Raw genomic sequence first — 27318 nt, 5'->3', positions numbered from 1 at the left:
GGTGGGTTTTTAAAAATTTTCCCTTAAGACCAAATCAAGTTGCAGCTCTTTTGCTCAGGCAACATGTATCTTAACCAGTTATTCATCTGGCAGCTGTTCTTTTTTTCTTTTTATTAAACATGACCCAATAAGCAGTGATGGATGCAATGAAATCCTAAATTAACCTTGATGATAAACAATGTAGGGAAGAGACATTAAAAAAGAAGTAAACATAAAAGCAAAGTATGAATAAAAAGGACAAGAAAAGGAAACCACATTAGCTATTGTTATTAAAGGGCACATTATTGCTTCTTTAAGTAACTCTTGCATAGAATAGTATTATAATTAGAAATGTTTGTATATGATTAATCCTGAAGGCAACTCTTTACATGATTGCTGGAGAGGTTTCTTGGAACAGCATTTCAAAGACATCTGGAAAGCAACAGATTGAAGATTCCTGGGAGCAGCGTATATATATATATATATATATATATATATATATATATATATATATATATATATATATATATATATATATATATATATACATATATATATATATATATATACATATATATATATATATATATATATAAATATATATATATATACATATATATATATATATATATAAATATACATATATATATAAATATATATATATATATATATATATATCGTGTTGTGCTAGTATTTTTTTCAGAGCACACCAAAAAATCCTAAGATTGTAAGCTTCAGAACCTTGACGGAGCAACTGCATAAATGTTATTCATAGGACCTTTACCTGAGCATCAAATTAAGAATCAGCATACCCCTTGCAAATAAACAAAAAAGTAATAAAGAAGGGGAGAATCTCAATGCTCAGAAAACAGAGACATTTTTTTCTGAGGACCTAATAAGAGGGGAAATGACCAAAAATCTATAACTGGGGAAATTGTCAAGGTAATAAACATTTTAATGAATGGGTGTCAGAGAATAGATGAGAGTGGAAGGCAGAACACAGGTTAAATGAAAGTAAGAACACTGAGGATAAAAATAAAGAATTTTATTTACAGCACATTAAAATGTTATATTTTTAGATTTTTTTCAGAATAGCATTGAAGAAGTTTTTAGGAGACATGGTCAGGAATTACACTACAAAGTGAGGATACTCATAATTGATAGGGATAAAAACGTTGGAGAATAAAAGAGAAAACATTGTAGTTGAGAGCCACAATATTGACAGGATAGTAACAGTAACACAACCAAGTAGGCAAGTGTCAGTAAGAAGATATATAAGATATGACAATAGGAAGAGCAGCAAAAACAAAGGATTAAAAAATATTTTTTAATGATGGCAAATAAACATTTTTTAAAGATAACACATAACAACTGAAAATAGAAGCTAACTAAGGTTGAAAAAATAAAAGGCATCAAAATATATGAGAATGAGAGAGAATGGTTACACATGCTACAGACAACAACGACAACTGAGAGTTTTATAGGACAGAAATGTGGTGGTAGTGGGCTTAGAATGAAAGGCAGAAAAGAAAATGAACAATAACAAAGAGTCTGTAGAATATGTACCATGAGAATAATATATAGAGATTATAGAATAGGTGAGAATAACGATAATAATGATATAATACATTATATATTAGGCAAAAATGAAAGAGAAGATAAGCCATTTTGAAAGAAATAGCATAAAAACATTTGAGAATAAAAAAAGTATAGGGTGAGATTGATAGAAATAATAACAGAGTGAGTCTGAGGGTGTAATTTACTAACAATCGTATTACATTTTTTTCCACAAATCTCTAAAAAATGTTGTTCTTTCTATTTTCCTAAAAAACTCAAAATTTCGAGATTTATTAAATTAAAAAACCAGGAAAACCTTTAAGGCAAAACTTTACCAAATAAAAAGTTGTTGAGGTGCTATAGAAGTCATTGGGAGTTATGCTGCTCCTGTCGGCCCACTTAAAATCAGTTTGGGCTTTTAGAGGTTTTGGATTTTTTCTCCACTTTTTGATGTATTGTTTAGTGTTTTTTTTTGTTCGTACTGCTTAAGAGTTTGTGAGTTTAGTCATGGTTTCACAAACCTGGTCTTTAATAAATAAGCCTCCACAACATGTTATAGAGAATGGGTGAGAAAGATAATATACATGAAAGATAGAGTATATAGTTATGGATAGCAAAGATAGTATAGAATAGGTGAGAATGATACAAGTAATATTACAGGTGAGATTTATAGAATGTCAGAGAGAGAGTATAGAATTGGTCAATATTACAGGAAGAATGAGAACGCATATAGAAACAATGATAATGACCGTAAAAGAGACTGTATAGAATAGGTGAGAATAACAGTGAGTAGTAGTAATAGGTAAGGCGTATAAAACGAATAAGAACGGCAGGGGGAGATGTAATATTTTGTAATTAAAGTGAGTAAGATCAAGATACATGGTTAAGTGGTAGATAGTAAAAAAGAGGTGAGAATAACAATTTAGTATTTGAGAAGAACAGTATAGAATATTTTAGAATGAGAGATGGGGTGTAATATAAGTGAGAATGATACTGTAAGTGTTATATAATAGGTAAGAATGACAGACAGTATTGAATAGTGATGGGCGAATTTATTCGCCAGGCGGGAATTAGCGGCGAATTCCCGTGATTCGCAAAACCGACGCGAAAAAGGTCAAAAATTAGATGCCGGCACCGCTTCGTGAATTTTTCGCCGTTTCATGAGTTTTGCGGGATATTCCTGAATTTTTCAGTGAAGCGAAACAGCCCAAATTCGCTCACCACTAGTATTGAATTGGTGGGAATCATGGACAGTACAGAATAGGTGAGTATGACAGTATACTACAGGTGAGAATGACAAAAAAGGAGTACTGGATAGATGAGAATGACAGACAGTATAGAATTAGCGAGGATGACCATACAATTCAGGTGAAAATGACATTAAGGAGTACCGGATAATTGAGAATCACAGTATAGAACAGGTGAAAATGACAGACAGTATAGAATAGGTAAGCTGATAGCATAGTAAGGGGATGACATGGAGGAGAACTGGACAGATGAGAATGACAGACATAATAGAATAGGTGAGACTGACAGCATAGAAAAAGGAAAGTATTTCATGGAGAACTGAGAATAGCCATAGGTGACAGATAACTGAAATGAATTGGACAACCAAAATGTGAGCAAGAGAATATTAGTATTAGAATGGCAAGAGAACAGGTCAGAAGGAGAGAGAGAGAGAGAGAGAGAGAGAGAGAGAGAGAGAGAGAGAGAGAGAGAGAGAGAGAGAGAGAGAGAGAGAAAATGAGTTTGATCTGGAGAACCTGAAAGACCCGAAAACCTGGCTGATAAAAGATGGAAAAGCTGGAAATTGCATAGAAGGGCAAGAACGGAAGTAGATAAGAATTCCAGCTCTCAGATATCACAGATTGAGGCAGGGGCACCAAAATGGAAAGAACTCAGCAGGGGGACAGATAGAAAGTTATTCTAAAACACGCTGTAAATGTCAATGAAAGAAAACAGAACAAAATAAGGATTGTTGTGGGCAGTAAACAGAAGTTGAAAGGCTGAAAGAGGAAGCTGCGAAGGAAAATGAAAAGTAGATTAGATGAGAAAACCTAAATGGGAGGGGTTGAAGGGAAAGGGTGAGAAAAAATGAGAGTGGGGTGGAAGATGAATTCATATCATTACAGATGTATATCTGCATTTTACTATGACATCATGATTTGGACACATTTCTCCCTCCCTTTTCTCTGTTTCACTCTCTCCATCTGCCAGTTACCCCAGAGCAGCTCAGAGGAAGAGGAGACAGGCTGAGACTGGGCAGAAACTCACAGAGAAAAGGAGGAAGAGCAACGAGTTTGAAGTCTTGTGAATTGGGTTGATGGCTAAGAATGACTGAAAGAGTTAAAGGGCAAGGAAAGGCTGAGTCAAGGAATAAAGTACAAATTGCTTGAAAGTGAGGCGGGCTCATCCTTTAGCAACAAAAAAGAAATACAGCATAGACCGAGGGAGGAAATAACCACAAAGAAATTAAAGGGAGAGACCACACTGGAGCTGTCTTTAAGCAGCAATCCCTAATTCTTCACTGAAGGGGTAAGAGCTTAACCTTTCTCAGCCAACCATGTCTGCAAGGGGGTGGGTTTTCTATGAGCTTCAGGTAAATGTTATTTTGATGATAGAGCAAAGGCAAGTGGAGAAGAGAATAATGAAAGAAAATATCCTGTGAGCAGAATACATTTTGTGCAGTTCCTTATAGCCTGGTTCTCTGTTGTACAGCACTACACTGTATGTTGGTCCTTTATAATAAAATGTCATATTTAGTATACTCTGCTAGATCTATTGCAGGAAACCGATACTCATAATTCATCATTTCAGAAGTTCATACTCATAAGTCATTTGTCAATATCCCAGCAGTTTTTCAAGATATGGATTTGGCCAAAACCAAACCATGTGACTATAAAGCTGTGGACAAGTGATCAAGATTTTGCTTACAGAGAAAGTGCTTTTCGGAGATTTATTAATAGTAAAGTCGATTTTATTTAAAGAAAACCCGATTGGCACATTTATCCTGGTGTGAAACTGCATTGCTAGGCTGCATATTGTTTGCCATATTATATTTATCTCCTGGATAATGTAATACAGGTCTATGCTAATAAAGTAGCAATGTTATCTTTGCCAACATATTAAACTGAGACTTCTGATTACTTTCCATTTAATGAATGTTTTCAACATTCATCAAGGGTCGAATTTCAAATTCATGTGAGTTTTTTAAAACTCCCCTAAACTCCCATGAACTTGAAATTCAACCAATTGAAATTTATTATAAAAATCAAATTTTTTGAACTCCGGTAAATTAAATTGAATTAAACTCGAATCAAATTCAAATCAAATTTTAAAAACTCGATTTGAATGTCAGGAAGGCTGCAAACAACTCCAAATTAATTCCTGGAAGTCTCCCATTGACTTAAACAGTAATTTGGCAGGTTTTAGGTGGAGAATAGTCAAATTCGAGTTCTTAAAGGGCCAGAGTATGATAAATCCTGAAAATCAAATTTGAATTTTTTGAAAAATTCGAATCGAATTTGAATAACTCCCTAATCGAATTTGACAGTTTTGACCATAAAAAAACGTGAAAATTCGAATTTCCAATTTAGAAATACATTCTTTGGCAATAAATGTTATCATTATTTCACATAATTAAATATATTGTGCTGTTTAAGCCAAGGCATAAACATGAATAATACTGTATCTCAACTGAAGTCCTAATTTACTATGTTATAGTGGATATTGCATATTTTATAGCCCCTTTGGATAATATCATGAAATGACTACTTAATTCAGATATTTGATTATATTTTGTATAAAAAAATGTGGTTATTATACATGTGTAAAATGGAAGGAGAAGTTTCATTTAAAGATGGATTACAGAAATACAAGAATTGTATATAAAGAATAAAAAAATGTTCATTTAACATTTCATTGGTTCTGGTTTCTATGAAATTTGAACATTTTTAGGAAACAGTGTGTACCTGGCTCTGGAGGGGTTAATACATGCATTTATAGCAAGGTTACGCAGAGAGTTATTAAAATAGCAATGTCATGGTACAGTGGCCCTTCTTGAATAGAAATCACTGATGTCAGAAATTGATTTTTTCCAGAGACTTCACTGGTACTGAAGAGAATAACATATCCATATGGTTCTGATATAATGAAAAATGTAACTAATATATAATGACAAATCCTTATATTGTGCATATTTAACCCCCTTACACTTGTCTTTTCTCACATCTGTCTTTGCTTTTTGGCAACATTGTCTCTTCTTCAAACTTACTTTTTCACATCCTTCTTCCTTCCCTTTCTCTTTTCTAACCTTCTCTTCCAAATTCATCTTTCTGTTTTTTCCCGCCTATCTCCTTTTGTATGCTTAAACTATTGTGTTTGTTCTTCATTCTCCTTTGCTGTATCTCAGGGATTCTGCTGCCTTTATCATGCCTTCTTTCCTGCCCCTGCTCTTCCTCATTTTGTTTTTCAAGGGTTGTGTGGCCCCTCCATCCACATCGGCTCCGTGTCCAGATGCAGGAGGGGTGCGAGCTCTACTCAAACGCCTGGAAATTTTAGAAAAGTTGGTTCAGGACTTAAAAGGACAGTGTACACCCCCGTGTTGTGCAAATGTGCAGACTGGAGCTGGTAAGTGTGCAAAGGTGATACATCTGTACCTGAGTTCATGTATCTCTCCCTCTCTAACTCATAGGTTCTCCAACAGTGGGAAAAGTTATCTATATTTGCTGAATATTGTGATATGTTCATCTACCAGAATGTATAGATGTTACTGTATGACTATTAACTATCAGCAACATCATTATACAGAACAGGTTGTACTTAATGAGCAATTAGTAATTAGATATTGTTCTAATAAAACTAATCTATATTCAGCAATATGGTAGTCACAGGTGTTCATATGCAAAGCGTCCAGTACAAACATAAATACTTAGGTACAAGACCTATTGCTGAATGTGGGTTGCCATTGAACACCTACTTACTAGTAGTATTAATGCTACTTATTGGCAAAATATATATGCTAATAGCAACAGCAACAGCAATTTACCTGCGATTGGGCTTCAATGTTGGTTATGACATGGACCAAGGGACATTTAGGACTGTAGAACAGCACCAACTATTTCATAGTTACATGTCTCAAGTAGGGGTTCAAAGTGAGAGAGTGGTAGCTGAGTTACAGGCATCACTGTGGCTATTATTCAGAATGAGCTGTCTATGCATATAATTACTTAATATCACTCTTATACTGGCCAGTATTATTATAGGGGACAGTCTGTTTGTACTTAGGGAACAGAAAGTCTTCATTGTTACAGATGAAATTCACTTGGTTCAAATCTATGTGATGAGCAAAACAGTAATGGAGAGAATTAACCGAGACATTTTAAAGGCCAATCTGAAAATAAAATTAAATATTATTTTTCGAGACTCATTTCATTCACTAAAGTGCACGTTTCCAGGTGTGAAAACAATTTCTTTTAATCATGGTGTCACTTTATACTAACACTGCTGCGTTTGAGCAAAGCCAGTGCACACTGACTGCCACGTGCCTCTAACTGGTGCCACGTTTGCTGCTTTGCAAATGGCTGTAGTGTACTACCTTTACATGCTGCTTTCAGAATCCTGGGTCCCTGGACTGCACTTTCATCTCTTTCAAACCTGTCAGTGTTTCTCACTCCCAAGGGCTGCCCAACCACACCCACATTGGTTCAAAAACACTGGGGATGCACAGGAGATACAATCATTTTTTTACTTTCCTGTGCCCCAGTCGCCATTGCTCCTGTCTCGATGATGAAAATTTGCACAAATAAAGGGAGGGGACAAGGGCGAAAAAATGGCAGTGGGCCTAGGGACGCAAGCTCTATAAATCCGGCCCTGCCTATTTGCAGTGAACTGGAGTAGGACCTTATATAAATATATGATGGGCTAGATGTGGTTCGAGTCCTGCCATTAGTTCTTGTTGATTACTTTAAATTAGCAAAGTTTATAAATTCTAGGAATTATTCATTGTTTCCTTCCTGCTTTCCAGCCTGGGCTTCAATTCACAATACTGGCTAAGAATGACTTGTGAAGGGGCAGGGACAAGCTCCAGTATTTGGCTGTACCCGAGCAATTCACATGCAATGGCTCCTGTTTGGAGGGACATAGATAACATTGTGCCTAACAGCAAACACTAAGGGCCTCACAAATCTTGGTAATTCTGCTCTGTCTCTATAACATTTATTTGAGCTGCACATCAGCTCAGACCAGGGGTCCCAACATTTTTGTACCTGTGAGCCACATTCAAATGTAAAAAGAGTTGGTGAGCAACACAAGCATGAAAGAGTCCATTGGGGTGCCAAATAAGGGCTGTGATTGGCTATTTGGTAGCTCCTATGTGGACTGGCAGCTTACAAGAGGCTCTGCTTGGAACTATACTTAGTTTTTATGCAATTTAAACTTGCTTTCAAGCTTGGAATTCAAAAATAAGCACCTGCTTTGAGGACCCTGAGAGCAACATCCAAGGGGGTTGGAGAGCAACATGTTGCTAATGATCTACTGGTTGGGGATCAGTGGCCTAGACATTCACTGGGCTCTCTATATTCTAATGCCCCACTAAGAGTCCTGAACCTGCCATAGGCTAACAAACACAGCTGTCAAACAGAAACCCTAGTCTTTTGGTTCCTTAGCTTTTCCATACTATTTTTGTTGCTGGGACCTGGGAGTTGTAGTTTACCAACAGCTCAAAATGTACTGATGAAAGACTCTCTAGGCCTAAGGATTATCAGTATCTCAGTATCAGAATGCAGCCAACTAACATTCTTTAAACAGCAACATGTTCCTTATCAACATAATATTACAGTGTTGTTAAACTTATTAAAGTAGAAGACTTCCAGCTGTTTCTGAACTGTATCTCTTACCCCCATATCGCCGGCCTTTCAGATGATACTGGGAGTGGAAGCTGAGGAAAAGCTGGAGGGCCACAAGTTGGCTTATTTGTTTCATTTCTACTAAAAGAGTGCTTGGTGCTTTGCAGTACTTACGTATGAGAAGGCTGGCTTCAGTCACTTTCTGGCTCACATCACTTACAATCGTTGTGCTCCCAGTGGACTCGTAAAACTCTGTTTATCCAAATGCACAGACTGAAGAAATATTCTTGTTTCTGGACAAATTTCAGAGATTTTTCTGTAGGAGGAGAAGATAAAACTAATATTTAAAAGCCTGCCAATTCCAACTTCCCCCATTTACAATCTTCTTTAGTTGTTGGACTTTTGTTTGTCAGTTCCATTGTTGCTTACATTTTTATTGCTCTGCATTTTTGTACAAAAATGATACTTAAATAAAACTTGGCATTAGGAAAGCCACAAACATTCATGTATAGGTTATTTACTAATTATCAATAATGTAATTATTATTATTTGGAATTATACTGTAATTGCTGCTGAAAGCTGTCAGTCCCTGTCTGACCATCAATTCTCTGCCTGACTACATTTATCATTGGAACAATGTAGCAAGGGTCTGCTAAACTATATTTCCCACCAAAGCAACAGGAGAAATTTACTCAGAAATGGTTTTTTTGGTTACAGTTTGCAGAATCTCCAGAATACTCTGTCCTTGTAGATTAAATACCCCAGGTCCACCCTACCCCTTTTATTAAGACCATGGGTCGGCCAACTATGACTATAGTTAACCAGCTGATAGCTTAGATTAATTTTATAAGTCATTTATCATGATTTAGGGGCTCACTTTATGCTATACATGTAACATAATATAGGTCATGATTATGTGTGATTTGTTGATATACTTTATTAGTATCATACAATTTAAAATAAAGAATTTAAATATATATATATTTCCCACAGTGCTTAGCACCTCTATGATTCTCTCGCAGTGTGGAAATAGGGCTGGGCATAATTGTAAGGAATCAGACTACTTCATGTACTACATGTTGGCAAAACCAGCAGTGCAGAGAACAGCTATGTAGACAGATGATCTTTCTATTGCAATTACATTCACAAATAACTTATTGAAAATATGTTATTAATCTATACTGGAAATGAGCTTAGAATTGCAATGTGGGCCAGTGTTCAGTACTTTTGACTTGCAGTGTTGGAGTCCTAAGTTCATATCTGGCCAGGAGTTTCTTCATTTGCCTCCTATGCTCCAAAAACATACAGGCAGGTTAACTTGCTTTTTATGAAATTGACCCTAGTAAATGCAATAGGGACCTAGATCAGCTCCACTTGGGCATTCTGTGATGTTAATGATGAACACTTTCTGTGAATGTTTTAGCTATACAAATAACTAAATATACATATAATTCCAGTTTTAACTCTCCTCTTTGAAATGAAGTAAAAAAATATTTCTATACAAAGTACTTTTGTGCATGCGTTTTGTTCAAGGAAAAGTAACACCAAAAATGGAGGTGCTTTTATATGCATTTAAATAAAATGTACTATTGACATGCTCTCATTAAAAGTGTGTGTTTGCTTCAGAAACATTACTATAGGCCGTATAAATTATCTGCTGTGTAGCCATGGGGCATCCAAGTTGAAAAAGGGATAAGAGATAAGTTCTGTAGAACATGATATTAAAGGGATACTGTCATGGGAAAAAAAAATCAACATGAATCAGTTAATAGTGCTGCTCCAGCAGAATTCTGCACTGAAATCCATATCTCAAAGGAGCAAACAGATTTTTTTATATTCAATTTTGAAATCTGACATGGGGCTAGACATATTGTCAATTTCCCAGCTGCCCCAAGTCATGTGACTTGTGCTCTGATCACTCTTTACTGCTGTACTGCAAGTTGGAGTGATATCACCCCCCTCCCTATTCCCCCCCAGCAGCCAAACAAAAGAACAATGGAAGGTAACCAGATAACAGCTCCCTAACACAAGATAACAGCTGCCTGGTAGATCTAAAAACAACACTCAATAGTAAAAACCCATGTCTCACTGAGACACATTCAGTTACATTGAGAAGGAAAAACAGCAGCCTGCCAGAAAGCATTTCTCTCCTAAAGTGCAGGCACAAGTCACATGACCAGGGGCAGCTGGGAAATTGACAAAATGTCTAGCCCCATGTCAGATTTCAAAATTGAATATAAAAAAAACTGTTTGCTCTTTTGAGAAATGGATTTCAGTGCAGAAGTCTGCTGGAGTAGCACTATTAACTGGTGTGTTTTGAAAAAAACATGTTTTCCGATGACAGGATCCCTTTAAGCTCTTTAAAGTATTCCAAATTCTTTTCTATCATGTTAATCGAGCAAAATACAATTTACTTACACTATATTTATTATTTAAATTTTGTTTCCTTCAGTCTTGGAATTCACAATAATAGTAAGCAGGCAGGTGCCATTTTGTGGACAAGGCAAGTTGTTCATCACCCCTACACAATTATATAGTGTGAGGAGGTAAGGGGAATGGAAGGAGTGTAGTGACATCTAGGAAGTACTGAATGGAAAGTGAAAGTGAGTGCCAGAGGCATAGAGGAGGGGCAGGCGATATATGACAGCTGAGACTTTTAAATGAGTTTATAAAAGGTATGGATGTTTTAAAGAAAAAAAGAATTTGGGTTTCATGTTTCATTTGCAAAGGACTTTCACTAGACAGCTTTTTATGTCTGGGTGACAGGTCCACTTTAAGGTTAAAAGGAAGAGCATTTACACAAATTATGCATAGTCAATTTCTGTGCATTATTATAAACAGCATGTACTTTATATAGATATTATTACTTTGCTAAGCATAATTTGACTCAATACTCTTTGTGTGCACTGGGTTCTCAGTAGAACGAACCTTCTCTACAGTGCTGTAGAATTCTATCAGCTTCTCTAAACTAGAAGAAGCTCACTGGCCAACTAAGAAAACAAAGAAAGTTACCTGTCATATCTGTTTTGCAGATTAATGCCATTCCTGTTAGGCATAAACTCTATATTTAATGCAACCATCCTTACTAATACCTGTCATTGAAACCAAGTATTATTTATTCAGTTTCAATTTAGTTTGTATCTTTTGAAGCTTGCAAACATGCTCTTACCTCTTTTTTCATTCATTTTATTTTATTTTCAGATGACCCTGCCAGTCATAAATCTCCCACATGTCTACAGTCCATTGAATCTTGCCCTGGGGGATGTGGAGGGGAAGAACAAGGAATCTGCATTGATGGACAGTGTCAGTGCAAAGATGGATACATGGGAGAAAACTGCCAGCTGAAAACCTGTCCTGAAGATTGTAATGACCAAGGTCGATGCAAAGATGGTCAATGCTCCTGCTTTCCTGGATACTTTGGAGTTGATTGTGGCTCAAAATCCTGTCCTAATAATTGTCAAAATCATGGACGTTGTGAAAAAGGAGTTTGTATTTGTGACTCTGGTTATACTGGAGTTGACTGTACGTCCAGAACCTGCCCCAAAAACTGTTTCAATAGAGGTCGATGTAAAGATGGAGTTTGTATGTGTGATCCTGATTTTACTGGTGTAGACTGTGGCATTAAAACTTGCCTCAATGACTGTGAAGACCATGGTCGTTGTGACGATGGAGTGTGTGTATGTGATCCTGGATTCACTGGAGTAGATTGTAGTTCCAGAACTTGCCTTAATGACTGTCACAATCATGGCAGATGTGAAGACGGAGTGTGTGTTTGTGATTCTGGGTTTTCTGGACCAGATTGTGGGTTTATGAGCTGCCCAGAAGATTGCAACGAGCAGGGCAGCTGTGTGTCAGGAGTTTGTATATGTGAGAGTGGTTTTATTGGACCAGATTGTGGAACTAGGGTCTGTTCTCCCGAATGTGAGAGGCGTGGGCGCTGTGAGGATGGTGAGTGCATCTGTAACCCTGGATTTACTGGGCCAGACTGTGATATAAAAACTTGCCCCAATGACTGTCACAAACAAGGAATGTGTGTTGATGGGATATGTGTTTGTGATTCTGGATATACAGGATTAGATTGCCAGTTTAAAAATTGCCCTAATAAATGCCACAACCATGGTAGGTGTGAAGATGGAATCTGCATTTGTAATTCGGGATATTCTGGGTCAGATTGTGGATCAAAAACGTGTCCAAAGAACTGCAGTGGAAATGGCCAGTGTGTAAAGGGCAAGTGTGTTTGTGATCCCGGATTTATCGGGCCAGTTTGTGGAACCCGAGCCTGTCCGTCTGGGTGTAGCAATCATGGACGCTGTGTAAGAGGGATCTGTGTCTGCTCTCCAGGGTACACTGGGGTGGATTGTGCATCCAGGCTATGCCCCAAAAACTGCCATAACCAGGGCAGGTGTGAAAATGGAGTCTGTATATGTGATCCTGAATATACAGGCCTTGATTGTGGATCTAGGACTTGCCCCAACAACTGCCACAGTAAGGGGCAATGTGATAATGGTGTATGTATTTGTGATCTGGGATACACTGGCCCTGATTGTGCTACAAAATCCTGCTTTAATGACTGCCACCATAGGGGCAGGTGTGTAGATGGTGTGTGTATTTGTGAGGTTGGATATACAGGTCTGGATTGTGATACACTAAGCTGCCCTGAAGATTGCCACAACAGGGGTCAGTGTGAAAATGGAGTCTGTGTCTGTGATTTTGGCTTTACTGGGCTAGATTGTGGTTCAAGGAGTTGTCCCAATAATTGTAATTACCATGGTCAGTGTGAAGATGGAGAGTGCATTTGTGATTCTGAATATACTGGTCATGATTGTGGCTCAAAAATGTGTCCTAATAACTGTCAAAATCATGGCAGCTGTGATAATGGGAAGTGCATCTGCGATTCTGGATATGCTGGTATAGACTGTGGATTGAGAACCTGCCCAAATGACTGCCACAACCGGGGACAGTGTGTAGATGGAGTCTGCATTTGTAACTCTGGATACACCGATCTAGACTGTGGTTTGAAAACCTGTCCATATGACTGCCATAACAGAGGTCAATGTGTAAATGGTATATGTATATGCGATTCTGGATACAGTGGTCTAGATTGTGGTTCTGCATCATGCCCAAATAATTGTCAGAATCATGGAAAATGTGACAATGGAGAGTGTGTTTGTGATTCGGGGTATACTGGTGTGGACTGTGGGGCTAAAGCCTGCCCAGAAAACTGTCATATACATGGTCGATGTGAGCAAGGGATCTGTATATGTCAGACAGGATATACAGGCTTGGATTGTACATCTAAATCCTGTCCAAAGAACTGTAGCGGCAATGGGCAGTGTTTAAATGGAAAATGTACCTGTGACTTGGGATTTGCTGGACCTGTTTGTGGGAGCAGAAGTTGCCCAGGGAACTGTGGCGGACGAGGAAAATGCATCAATGGGGTCTGTGTATGCAAAAAGGGATATGAAGGAGCTGACTGCAGCATGGGTACGTAGCACAGCTCTAGTTATTTTAAATAATTCTTCAATTAGAGCAGGAATTCCCTAACTATAATGTGTGCCCCCTGGGGGTTAGTGCAGCCAGTGCAATGTTGCTAAGGGGAGGGGGTGTGCAAAGACTAGGGGGCACATTCACCAAGCTCGGGTGAATGAATAGAGGGAAAAAAACTCGAATTTCGAGTCGTTTTTTGTGCTCCTCGACTATCAAATTGGCGTAAATTCACCTGAGTAGAATGATTCGAATAGATCGAGCGAAAAAAACGCTGCGACTAGTCGCCCATTCGATAGTCGAAGTACTGTCTCATTTAAAAATACTTCGACTGCCTACTTCGCCAGATTAAACCTACCGAATTGCTTTAAAAGCCTATAGGAAAGTCCCATAGGCTTTTTTTCTACGTTTTTGATCAAATAAAAAGGCATTTGATCGATCATTCGATCGATCATTCGATCAAATGAAAATCCTTCGATCGAATATTCGATCGTGCGACTATTCACCGGGCAAATATTCACCCATTCGACTATTCGCCAGCGCGTAAATTCGCCCGAATTCCCTATTCGATTCTATTCCCCAGTCGAATTTCGAGGGATTTAACCCCTCGAAATTCGACCCTTAATAAATCTGCCCCTAGGTCTAAGTAATACTTTATTAATTATATTTTGGTAGCATTTATTTTGCCATTTCCCTAACATCTTCTTATGTCTGCATTATTGTCCTTTATGGCCAGACTTCTTTTCCAGTTCTTGATCCCATCCCTAATGTGTCACACAAAAACCTAAATGTTCCAATTAAAATGCAATTCCTTGGGGTTTAAAGCCAATGATTCTCCTTTGTAGTTGTCACAGAACTTGTAGCAGTTACTGGTCTACGTGTAACATCTGTGGAAGAATCTTCAGTAACCATTGAGTGGGGCCTCCCACAGACTCCTCCAGATTTATATGCCATATCATTTAAAGCAAAGGTATGAATCTACATGTTTGTATCTGTCTATCAGTGTTGTAACCTGTTACAATCTGCAAAAAAAAAGGCATACACTATGGTGGGTTGGATAGATTTTCTTTTGTGGTTTTTAAAAAGAATTTTAGTGGTCAAATTGTAATCTCTAGGTATTTTCTAGTATCGTTAGTGTAAAACTATTTGAAGAATGGGCTGCCTAGAGTTCATTTGAATTGTTCTTGTACAATTTCCTTAACATTGTTTGCCTATGACGTACTCTTTCTGCCCAATAGAAGGAGAATGGCTTATTAAACAACACAGTGGATGGCTCTGTCACGTCATTTGTTCAGACTGGTCTGGCCTCAGGAGAGGAGTACTTTGTGTCTATACAACCCCAGAAGGGGCAAACTGTTGGGCCTGATACCACTGTAACTGTGACTACAAGTGAGTATGTAGGTATATCTGATGATCTAAATCATATCATATGTGCCAAGTTCCAAATTTCATATTCTGCATGAACACAAGCTTAAAGGGATACTGTCATGGGAAAAAGCATTTTTTTCAAAATGAATCAGTTAATAGTGCTGCTCCCGCAGAATTTTGCGCTGAAATCCATTTCTCAAAAGAGAATTGATTATATTCAATTTTAAATCTGACATGGGGCTAGACATATTGTCAATTTCCCAGCTGCCCCAAGTCATGTGACTTGTACTCTGATAAACTTCAATCACTCTTTACTGCTGTACTGCAAGTTGGAGTGCTATCACCCCCCTCCCTTTTCCCCCCCAGCAGCCAAACAAAAGAACAATGGGAAGGTAACGAGATAGTAGCTCCCTAACACAAGAAAACAGCTGCCTGGTAGATCTAAGAACAACACTCAATAGTAAAAACCCATGTCCCACTGAGACACATTCAGTTACATTGAGAAGGAAAAACAGCAGCCTGCCAGAAAGCATTTCTCTCCTAAAGTGCTGGCACAAGTCACATGACCAGGGGCAGCTGGGAAATTGACAATATGTCTAGCCCAATGTCAGATTTAAAAATTGAATATAAAAAAAATCTGTTTGCTCTTTTGAGAAATGGATTTCAGTGCAGAATTCTACTGGAGTAGCGCTATTAACTGATGTGTTTTGAAAATGTTTTCCGATGACAGGATCCCTTTAATATTATTTCTCTCTAAATCTATTTGTAGAGTGTTATAATTGAATATCATCTCCTGTTGCCTCACAGTAAGAACTCTGTATCTTTTTAAATACTGACAAAGCAAACTTATTCTGACTTCATTTGGCTCACACAACATCAGGACACAACACTGTATTCATTTAATTGAACAAAGATGTGATTATTAATTTCAATGGTGGGACATAGTACAACATCTGCGCCAAATGTCTAGATAACATTTTCTCCATCTGTAAATGAAATGCCGTCATCTATAAAATATGCATTTAATATCTATAACAAAGTATACTTCTGGAGGTGAAAGATGCAATGTTTCACATTTATTTTCTTTTGTTTCTTTCCGACAGCTCTTCTTCTTCTGCATTTTTAAAAGCATTTCTTTTCCCATACTGCATTTACTGTGTGGGAGATTTCTGTCTGAAAATTTGCGTTGTCAGAAGTCCTGCTAGCCTTTATTTGATTTAGCAATGTATATATTAGCTGGTATGTTTTTCTTATTGTTTAGGCATCGAGACTCCACGTGGACTCCGAGTGACAGAAATCACCACCACTTCTTTCCTTTTAAGATGGGAACGATCCCAGTCTTTCCCTGACCGGTACATAGTGACACTAGTGTCCCCAAGCGGGAAAGAAAGAAAGATGAAAGTCCCTGGAAAGGGTGATAGGGTGAGGGTTACAGGACTGGAAGAGGGGACAATTTACAAAGTGATACTGAAAGCAGAGAAGGGACAGGAGCAAAGCAAAGGGATGGAGACCATTGCAAACACAGGTAAAACGAGGGGGAGAGAAAGGCGAGTGAATGAAGAAGTTGGAATGAAATGAGTAATGGAAAGGAATGTTTGGGTGACAAATAAAGTGAGACTATTTGGAAGTGAGTTGAGGTTTGCTAGAATGATTTTGCATACATTGTACAGTGTTGATTGCAGGGGAAATTCTATCGTTATCTGCTGCAGTGCCATTTCTAAATAACTTCTCCCATTGGGTTTTGTGTGCTAATAATGAATACACATTTCTTATGCCCCCTTATTTAGCTTTTTATTTAGCAGCTCTCCAGACTGCAAATTCAGCAGTCTGGTGGCTAGGGTCCAAATTACCCTAGCAACTATGCATTGCTATGAATAAAAGACTGAAATATGAATAGGACTGAACTGATGAGTAATAAAACGTAGCAATAACAATCCATTTGTAGCTTCACAGAGCATTTGTTCTTTAGGTGGGCTCAGTGACCCCCATTTGAAAGCTGGAAAAAAAGTTGCTTAGAATTGGCCATTCTATAACATATTAAAAGCTAACTTAAAGGTGAACGACCCCTTTAAAATTAAGAGTAACAACACTTTTCTTCTGTTATCTTATTCTATTTCTCTCTGTATTTAAAATGTGTGTAATATAAATGTTTATAATGTGTATATAAATATAATTTATGTTGAGCAGTGACTGGTTAATATTTTCAATTCATATACTTTTTTTTTATTCCTGGCAGCGTGCAGCATATAATAATAGGGCTTCCTTGGCAGTAAAACATCATGCTGTTGAACCACATGATCCAACAATGAGAGGGTTATTTATTAAAGTTATATTTTTTCTGGTCAGAGTTTTAAAGGGGAAAAATTGTGATTTTTGGGCGATAAGCCAAAATATCTCACATACAGGTATGGGACCTATTTTCCAGAATGCTCGGGATTATTTGGATAAAATGGAGTTTATGGGAGACATCCGTAATTCGGAGCTTTCTGGATATCGGGTTTCCGGATAAGGGATCCTATACCTGTATCAGTTTTCCGGTATCAGATCTGAAAAAATTGCTTGTTTCGGATTTTTTCAAAAATGTTATTGAATCTTTTCCAGCACCAGTAAATATATAACACGGTAAAAAAATGAATGGGAGTTTGGTTGAAGTGGTTTTAAGAAAATACATTTTTGGATTTGAATTTTAGTAAATAACCCCCTTAGTGTTCTCATACATCACCCCCAAATGACAAAAAAGGAAGAGAAAACAAGGATAGTGAAATTGAAAAAACTGGAGAATGTGAATAAAAATGTTATAATAGATTGGCTCTTTTCTGTTTTTAGTTGCAGGAAGGAGAATTTCGATCCAGTAGTACTTTTTGGAGAAGTCTATTTTTATCTTCCTTTAACTCAAAAGATTTTGCTTTTCAGATGTTTCATCATTGGATCAACATTCATGTCTACTTCTGGGCACTCTAGAATTTGAAAGAAATCATTTTAAATGTATGGTCATTTGGGATGGGCGAATTGGACCCGTTTCGCCAAACGAAATGTCGCAGAAAAATTTTGTTGCTAGCAAATTTTTTTTTTGACGCGCGTCTTTTTTATTTGACGCACAACGCCATACAAGTCTAAGGGGGTAATTTTTATGGCGAAACTAGGCGAAAAAATTTGCCCATCCCTTTTTAAACATAAATATAAACGAGCCAAATAAAAATGATGAAGTAAAAACCCTAGAATTGTGATCCCAGATAAATTTAATTCATGATTTTTCCAAAAGAGACAATCAAGCCAAACTGCCTGCGTCAATTCGCTAGCGTCAATTCGCTAGCGTCAATTCGCTAGCGTTGGGCATTTTCGTTACTTCGCAAATTCACTAACGAACGCTGGCGTAGATTCGCTAGTGTTACTTCGCATCCTTACGCCTGGCGAATTTTCACTACGGACGTAACTACGCAAATTCACTAACGCGCACAGTGTACTGAACGCTACCTTTTACGCTAGACTTCCTTCGCCACCTCAGACCAGGCGAAACGCAATAGAGTAGATAGGGATTGCTTCAAAAAAAGTCAAAATTTTTTCTAAGTCCCAAAAAACGCTGGCGTGTTTTCTACATTATGGGTGATAGGCTGAAAAAGATCGAATTTTTTTTTAGGGCTTCCCACCTTCCCCCCTACATTTCCTGACTCATGGCAACTTAACTATACAGTGGGCACATGTGTAGGGCAAAATAAAATTTTTAATTGATGTTTTGAAGGTTTTCTAGGCTGATACGTATTCCTCCATTGAAATTTGAATTTGGCGCCGTATGCAAATTAACCTTCGCTAGCGTAACTTCGCTTCACTTAGCGAATCAACGCTAGCGCAACTTCGCAACCTTACGCTACCCCTGTGCGCAACTTCGGATTTTAGTGAATTTGCGGAGCGCAGGCGAAACTACGCCTGGCGAAGTGCGGCGAAGTTGCGCCTGGTGCAACTACGAATCTTAGTGAATTTGCCCCCTAGTCATTAAATATGATATGTAAAAATCCATGATTTTTAATATCCCAGAGAATATTAACATGTATCTCTAAATTCAGTTTATACCACATGATAACGTGTTTCCAGTATGCATTTCATATTGTTTCCAGTATGCTGCCCTCTTAGTTTCTTCCTATCTGTTGACTATTAGGGGTTAATTCTCATTTTCTTCATTTGGTGCTTTATTAGCTATTGACAGGGAGCGAAAAAATATAGATGATGAAGAGGCCCACAAGAAGAAAGGGACGGTAGTGACCCCCCAACGTGGTGGTCAACTTGAAAAGCCGCGATTTTCAGAAGATCGTTACAGTCCTGAAACAACTGGGCAAGTTCATACAGTAGGAGGAGAAGGGAGTTCAAAGACAAGGGACATAACAGAATATATTGTTGAAGACGGAACACAAAAGGGCATGGTAAACACCACAAGAAGGACTATCCAGACCACCATTATTACTACATACCATATTCAGAATCAAAAGGAAGGAGGTGTAGTGGATATATTTAATGATACTAAGGATAGTGAATATTCACAACAAATGACAAAACATCTAACAGATAGGGAAAAAATAAACAGTGAAGTGGAAGAGGGTGGTGTGGGTAAGATTACAGAAGAAACTGATATAAAAAAGCCTCAGATTAAAAAGAAAGTGCAAACGTGGATCACCAGAAGAAAAATTATAGATGCGTCTTCTGGAGAGAAACCTTCACACCATGTGACACGGGAGAGCAACATAACATCAATTCAGTTGGCAACTGGACAACCTGGTTTCTCTCACACTGAGCCCATGAAGAAAATACCAAGTGAGCAATTTGTAGAGGATGTGACTGGAATCCAAGTTAATCTAGGGAATACAGAGTCAAAAAAGATTTCCCATGAAACATTACCTTTGACTATAAATAAGAAACAGTTGGAAAAGCTAAAGAATGAGAGAGAACCAGGCAGTGCAACAGACAGTAGATATGATAGGAGTGAATCTCAAGAAAAAAGTGACCTATCAACAAAAGTACAAACAGAGGGCAGGAACTCTAGAAATGATAATATAGGGTGGGAGGAAGAAAAATTATTTAATCGCTCAGTGGAAGAGAAAAGTGTTAAAGAAAAGCCAGAGACAGGCGTAAGAGGTCAGAAACAGAATAAGAAAGAAAAGGCATATTCTGGAGATTTACACATAAAGGCTGTAATTGAGAACTTACCTTCAAAACTATCAGTTTACAATGGGACCTTTATACAACGTCTCCAAAGTTACCTGCGTTCAACTTCTTATCCACTAAGATCTAATCAGACAGTGGAATCTGTGGCTAGAGCCATCTTCCTTTACTTAGTGAAGTACAAACCTCATAGTTTCACAGGAATGGTATATGATCGTCTTCCACAAAAGGCACCAGATGCACCAGAAGACATAGAACCTTTTGGAGCAAGTAGAATTCGGGGTAATACTGGGATTGTTATGGTGGGTAATAAATCAGATCAAACAAAAGAGGTGGAAGTTGGAAAACCAAAGGATAGACCTGTAACAGTGGAAGGATCGCAGAGAAATGTAGACACTCCGGCTATAAGTGAATACAGTTCTTCATCAGATCTTCATAAAGTTAACATGAAAGTCCTGAAAGAGATTCCTGTCTCAAAAGAAGAGGAAAAGTTAATAAGTGAGAGGGACACCTTACAACTTTTTCCTCTAAAAACTCAGTTAAATAAAACATACTCTGAAAAAAGTTCTGATACTTTAAAAAGGACAACAGTACCAGGTAATCAAAAGGTATGGCGTGTGGGTGAAAAGGGTAAGAAATTAACTGGGAAAAATGAGAAAGAAGGATTGAAAACGACTACATTGTCCCCAAAGACTAGGGAATATGAAATATCTCCTAGTGTAGATACGCTGAACACACCCACTCAAAGCTCAAAAGACAATAGAGCACCTGGTGTATTTTTGGAAGAAGACTTTCTGAAAGCCAAAATGACTCATAAGGACAATGAGGACGTACAGGTTGAAACTACAACTACAACTCAATCTACGGATCTAGACATTAGGACTTCTTTGAAAAAGAATATTTTAGTGACTCAACAAGATTACAAAAGTAAAACTGAACAAAAAGAATTGACTAATGACAAAGAAATGACAACCAAAAAGCAACTGCACTACAGTAAAAAAATTCTGCCAAAACAACCAAGACCAGAGAACATGAGATCTGAAATAAAGGAGAAGGAGATAGAAAATGAACGCCAGATAGATCAAGAATATTCAAGAAGTAAGATTCCTGATGACAAAGTGTCTCTACTGCAAGTGAGAGAGGGGGAGGGAAAAGAAAATAAAGAAAAAACATCAATATTAAACCCAACACTTGCTTCTGCTGGTCCCTCAACACATCCTACACCAGTAAAAATTTCTGGTCCTGGCATTTATGGCAGACCAGCTATTCTACAGAGTACTTCCACCAGTCTTGTTGTATCCCTAGATGGTCTTGGGGTTCTATTTGACAAGGTGATGATTCATTATCGTCCATTTCAAACAATCATGACTGATATTCCACACCAACTGGAGGTTGGTAAAGAAGTTGGAAAAGTGGTGATCAGGAATCTAGAACCAGGGACCACCTACCGCCTTGACATTCATGGAATATTGAGGGGGCAGTCTTCCAAGTCCTACACATTGGTAGCTGACACAGGTACCAACTGGATCATCAACTATAGTTGTTTAGAAAGTGGGGTGCTGTTAAGAGGCTATATAAAATGTACTATTGCCTGTTCACAAGCTTTCTTGCTTTTCACTACCCTCTATGCCCAAATCTGCTTCCTGCTAAGATCTCCCCATTCCTCGATGGTTGACTCACAGTGGGAATATTATGGGAGGATTGATTGATGAACACATTGTCTCTTCTTTATTCTTGTAGGATTCTGTAAAATTGGAACCTTTTTCCTTTTTTCATTTTGATGAAACTCATATTTTTAAATCTTTTATCAGTTTCTGACTTCTTCATTTCTTTCAGTCATCATTTCTCATCCCCATTTTACTGTTTATATCCTTCTTACATAGTTATATATTAAATGAGGATGAAAAAAGTCACACATCCATGAAGTTCACACTTCTCTTTAACTGAAAACTGCTAACTACATTCTAGTTAACAAAGGAGGTGTTTAAAAGCATCTCTAAATTGCCCCAGGGAGTTAAAAATCTTCCTGAATCCAAAAGGCAATCTGATCAGTCCCTGGATCAACACTAAGGGGCAGTATTACCAAAGGGCAAAGTGGCTAACGTTAGCAAAGTGCATTAAATAGCTAGATCTTCCTCAATCTTCTGTCACTTACATTATATTCTGTGAGCCGAAAATGCATCAAAATCCAAAAAACGCTGGTGTCTTTTCCTTTTTACAGCCTGATTGCATACCAAAGACCTAACTAAAACATTTTTTGGGTAACCGGTTTTCCCCATACATTGGCAAACATATGGAACATTAATTGTACAATGGGCACATGTGCAGGGCATTAGAATAACTCTATTGTCTTTATTAAGGTTCCCTGGACATGTGTTTTTAAAAGTGTAATTTGTAAGTATATACAACAACATTTAACATAAAGATGTCCATACAACTTTAAATTTCACGTCCTATGCAAATTGACTTGAGTGCAAGATCCCTAGCGAAGTTTCACTAGGCAGAAATTAACGCTAGCGCATCTTCACTATCAAATGCTCGCATTGCCGAAGTCACACTAACGAAAAGTCACCAGCGTTCGGTACCCACGACGAAACTCTAATTTCAGTGAATTAGTGTAGTCTGAGCGCCTCGTGAAGTGTAGTGATGGGTGCGAAGCAGTCACTGGCGACATTTCACCCTTTAGTAAATCTGCTCCCAAAACAGTGGATCTCAAATTGTAAAGTCGGACTACCTGGGTGCGCTGGGAGCAGTGGAAGGGGTGGCTTAGCCTAAAGGAATGATGGGGGTATATTTATCAAAAAGTGAGGATCGCCACAATCCTCTAAAGTGAAATTTCGCCACTCTCCATTCATTTCTATGGGATTTTTAAAAGAGTATTTATCAATGGGTGAAAGTGAAAGTTCATCCTTTGATAAACACGCCTTTCAAAATCCCCTAGAAATGAATGGAGAGTGGCGGAATTTCACTCTAGAGGATTGTGGCAATCGCTAAATTCACTTTTTGATAAATGTACCCTTTAGAGTCAGTAAAGATTTGAAATGAATACTTATTTACTGGCCTAGATATTCGTAGACTTATGGCTGAATGACTGATACACCAGTGTTTTTCTATATCTGTGATCTTGTTATGCGTTAAGGAGAGCCATAACCAAAGTTTGCCCCTCCAAGCGGACTTAAATTGAAAAAGCCTGACAACCATTTTGCTAAGAATGGATTCTAGTAATCTTCTATTTTCCTTCCATTCCTTTAGATCATTTTCCTTCCACCCTATATCTTTCTTGTTTTGTTGTTTAAAACTATATACCACATTTGTCATTGGAGGCTCTCATTTTGAAATATCTCTCTTCGAACTTATATGGTATACCTAGTTTTATCATTCAATCACTCTTTTCTTTGGTACGTATTCCCTAAATGCCCTTTTTAAAAATTATTCTTCCTCGCAAATGAATAACCTCACAGTTTTACCTCACAGGCCTTCTCTCTTCTTTGCTGCTCGTTGTCTTCTGATCGTTTGGCAATAAGACACCGCATCTGACCTGCTGATTACACCTTTACTCTTCAGGCAATGTGAAAGCACAAATATATATATCATAATGTACAAGTATGGCATGCTGGTGTAAATGGGAAGTGTGTGTGTGTGAGTGCCAGTGTTTTCATGACCTATTTTTATTATAAATGCATGTTTGAGCTTGTTTTGGCAAGGCCAAACAAGTATCTCCGTAGGCTTTCTGCCAGGATTGTTCCATACATAGTTATGAATATGTATGCCCCTTTATACTTATATTACTCCACCAGTTAAAATAAAAATATGCAAAAATTAGGGATGCACTATTTTGGATGAATATTGAATGCAAATAAGGGGTGGGAAGGGGAAACATTTATTACTTACGTGATTTTCCTCCCCGCCCCTAATTTACATATGCAAATTAGAATTCGGTTCGGCCAGGCAGAAGGATTCGGCCGAATCAGAATCCTTCTGAAAAAGGGCAAAATCCTGGCTGAATCCTCTATTCGGTGCATCCCTAGCAAAAATACAAAATAAGAATGAATCTGTGTATAAAGATGCATGTACAGTATATAATATATGTTTGATTGAATAAAGTATTTGCCTGGTAATCATGAATGTGTTGATGCAATATTAAGTTGTGCGTGTGATCTTTGTTAAAGCTGTAAAAAAAAATCATAGGTTTGTATGATATATATATCCATTAAACAACTTTGCTTTCTTGCAATGATCTTTAACGATCATTTATCCCTGTGCGTATTCAAAATTAAAATCACAACTGTATATATAAATATGTGTGCCTATATCTATATATATATGTGTGTGTGTGTATATATGCATACCATACTGAGTTAAATAAATAAATGTATAATATACATTAATCTAGATTGAAAAAATATATGTATGCATATTAATGAGCATGTGAAATATTTTTTTGTGCAAGCATGGTTTGCATATATGCCCAAAATATATATATATACACAGTACATATATCAAATATTGATATGTGTGTGCATATAGACTTACATGCTTATATCCTATACTTGTTCACCGCCTTAATGCATGTAATTGTGCACAAAAATGCATGTAATGCATCCTGTGGGGGGTTTAGAAGGGGAAAGGAGTCGGGGGGAAAAGAATGTAAAAACAATGAGTTGTAAAGATGGGGGATGCCACAAAATAAGAGATAATGGAAAGGAAAGTATTGAAGTGAAGTGGGGATGAAACACACTGTATAGGTTGGTTAAAATAGAAGAATGAAAGGAATTAAGTATAGAAAATTCTATTACTTTTAATACTGAAAATACCGGCAGTTCTTAATAGATTTTATAACACTTATTTTGCTCTCACAAACAGCTCAAAGTCCAACAATTTCGCCCACTGAGGTGACCACAAAGCCAACAATTTCCCAAAAAGAGGCCATTATAACTACTACGATTCCTCCAGGTAACAATAATATTCTAGTTATTCTATTCTTCTGGCACTCAACTTATTCTGTAAGGAAAAAACGTTAATTACTAACTGCAAGAGATTCTAACTCACTCTATAGTAGTGATGGGCGAATTTATTCGGCAGGCGCGAATTCGCTGCGAATTGCCGCAATTCGCCACCGGCGAATAATTTCACGAAACCATCACAAATTCTCCGGCATCAAAAAAAAAATGGTCATCATCGTCCGTTTTTTTGGACGCCGATGCATTTTCCCAGCGAATTTGCACCAGCGTCAAAAAACGGACACCGTCGGAAAAAAAAACGGACACCTGCGTCAAAAACGGAGTTTCGCTGAAAATTTGCGAATATTTTGGTGAAAATGCCCGAAATTCGTCCATCACTACTCTATAGTAGTGTCATCAAAGGGAAACCTCACAGGAGAAATATTCAGTGATAAATGATAAAAATACATCAAATTGATTGACATTTCATTTAAAAAAAGGAGTCCAAATGTAAGTCTATCTTGATTAGAAAACATCAGATAATGTATAGTCCATTAGAATTTGTCAATATGTTCGGAATAAAATAAAAGCAAATGATTTATCAACCTCCTTCTCTTGTCTCTTTGTTTCCAGTATCACGGCCCCGTGTACCATCTCAAATGGGAGCACTGCAAGTGGGAAATGTGACAAGTGAAAGTATCACATTAGTTTGGAAGGCCAAGATTGGGGTGTATGATTCTTTCTTAGTGCGCTACGAGGAGGTAACTGAAGGTGGCAGTCCACAAGAAATATCTGTTCCAGGAGATCAACGAAAGGTGACTTTAAGAGGACTGACTCAAGATACCAGATATGCAGTATTGCTCTATGGCAAAAGGGGAGAAAAGTTGTCATGGCCTTTGAAAGAAGAAGTAACAACAGGTATTTACTACTTAAAACACATGTAATTTAAATTTACAGACTGAGAGAATTCACACATGCAACACATTTTATGCAAAGATTCCTGATAGCTACACAGAAAGGGTCAAACAGAGGCAAAAGACATAACTAAAACATAAAGCATTAGATATAGGCCATTCACAGTAAATACCAATAGGAACGTGTACATATTGACGAAACTTCAGGACAAGTGATTTGAAGGCAGAGGAAGGAATGACAGGTGATAAGAACAGATGAAAAGACTGTGGACATGAAGGGGCCCATTTACTTAGCTCGAGTGAAGGAATAGAATTTTTTGGGTACTTCGACCATCGAATGGGCTACTTCGACTATGACTTTGACTTCGAATCGAACAATTCGAACTAAAAATTCGACCATTCGATAGTCGAAGTACTGTCTCTTTAAAAAACAAACCTCGACCCCCTAGTTCTCCACCTAAAACCTACCGAAGTCAATGTTAGCCTATGGGGAAGTTCCCCTTCGGTAAATTCTTCGACTTCGATATTCAAAGTCGAAGGATTTACATTCGGCAGTCGAATATCGAGGGTTAATTAACCCTCGATATTCGACCCTAAGAAGAGTCAGCTTATCACGCTAAATTCTATTCATGACTAGATGAGGTTTATTGCATATATCATGAGGGTAACTATTAGGTGACAGAATAGTAGAATGGGTTATAAGAGATGTTAAAGGAGACATAAAAATAAAGGATGTATCAGTGCGTTATACTCATTAAGATATAGAAGAATTGTTCTTAATAAAGTAGTGTTTCAGGCTGTTTTATTGAATATTTCTGCAAAAACCCTAATAATCCCTCCCTTCCACTTCCTTCTCCCTGAATTCCCAGGATGTGCAGTGGAGCCGGTGGGCACTCAGCTCACTGCACTGTAGGACAGGAACCAATCAGCAGCTAGCAGGACCTGATAGGGAACTGAAGCCTGTCTGTGCTTGTGTGACTGCAGGGGTGTGATTGGCTGTCCCCCTCCTACTGTGCTTCTCGAAGGGACATTTAGGACACGCCCACCCCTCATTTAAAACACAGATGGGACCAGTGAACA

The 27318-nt window shown here is 37.7% G+C and overlaps 1 protein-coding gene across 3 annotated transcripts in view; it reads left to right on the top strand.

The window, feature by feature from the left end:
* Window positions 1-27318, top strand: part of tnxb.S (tenascin XB S homeolog) — a 55863-nt gene that overhangs the window by 8221 nt on the left and 20324 nt on the right. The window contains exons 2-10 of one of the 3 annotated variants that reach the window (XM_041575237.1): window positions 3754-4071; window positions 5948-6165; window positions 11583-13865; window positions 14711-14835; window positions 15104-15254; window positions 16495-16758; window positions 19425-21899; window positions 25248-25337; window positions 25958-26242. In XM_041575237.1, the coding sequence (XP_041431171.1) occupies window positions 5967-6165; window positions 11583-13865; window positions 14711-14835; window positions 15104-15254; window positions 16495-16758; window positions 19425-21899; window positions 25248-25337; window positions 25958-26242 (5872 nt within the window). In that variant the 5' untranslated portion in view covers window positions 3754-4071; window positions 5948-5966. Of the gene's footprint in view, window positions 1-3628; window positions 4072-5947; window positions 6166-11582; window positions 13866-14710; window positions 14836-15103; window positions 15255-16494; window positions 16759-19424; window positions 21900-25247; window positions 25338-25957; window positions 26243-27318 lie in introns of those variants that run through there. The other 2 variants (XM_041575238.1, XM_041575239.1) reach the window with 2 other exon arrangements.

This window comes from Xenopus laevis, chromosome 8S (genome assembly GCF_017654675.1).
Source record: "Xenopus laevis strain J_2021 chromosome 8S, Xenopus_laevis_v10.1, whole genome shotgun sequence".
In the NCBI taxonomy this organism is placed as follows: Eukaryota; Metazoa; Chordata; class Amphibia; order Anura; family Pipidae; genus Xenopus; species Xenopus laevis.
This window is presented reverse-complemented; position numbering and strand designations above follow the sequence as displayed.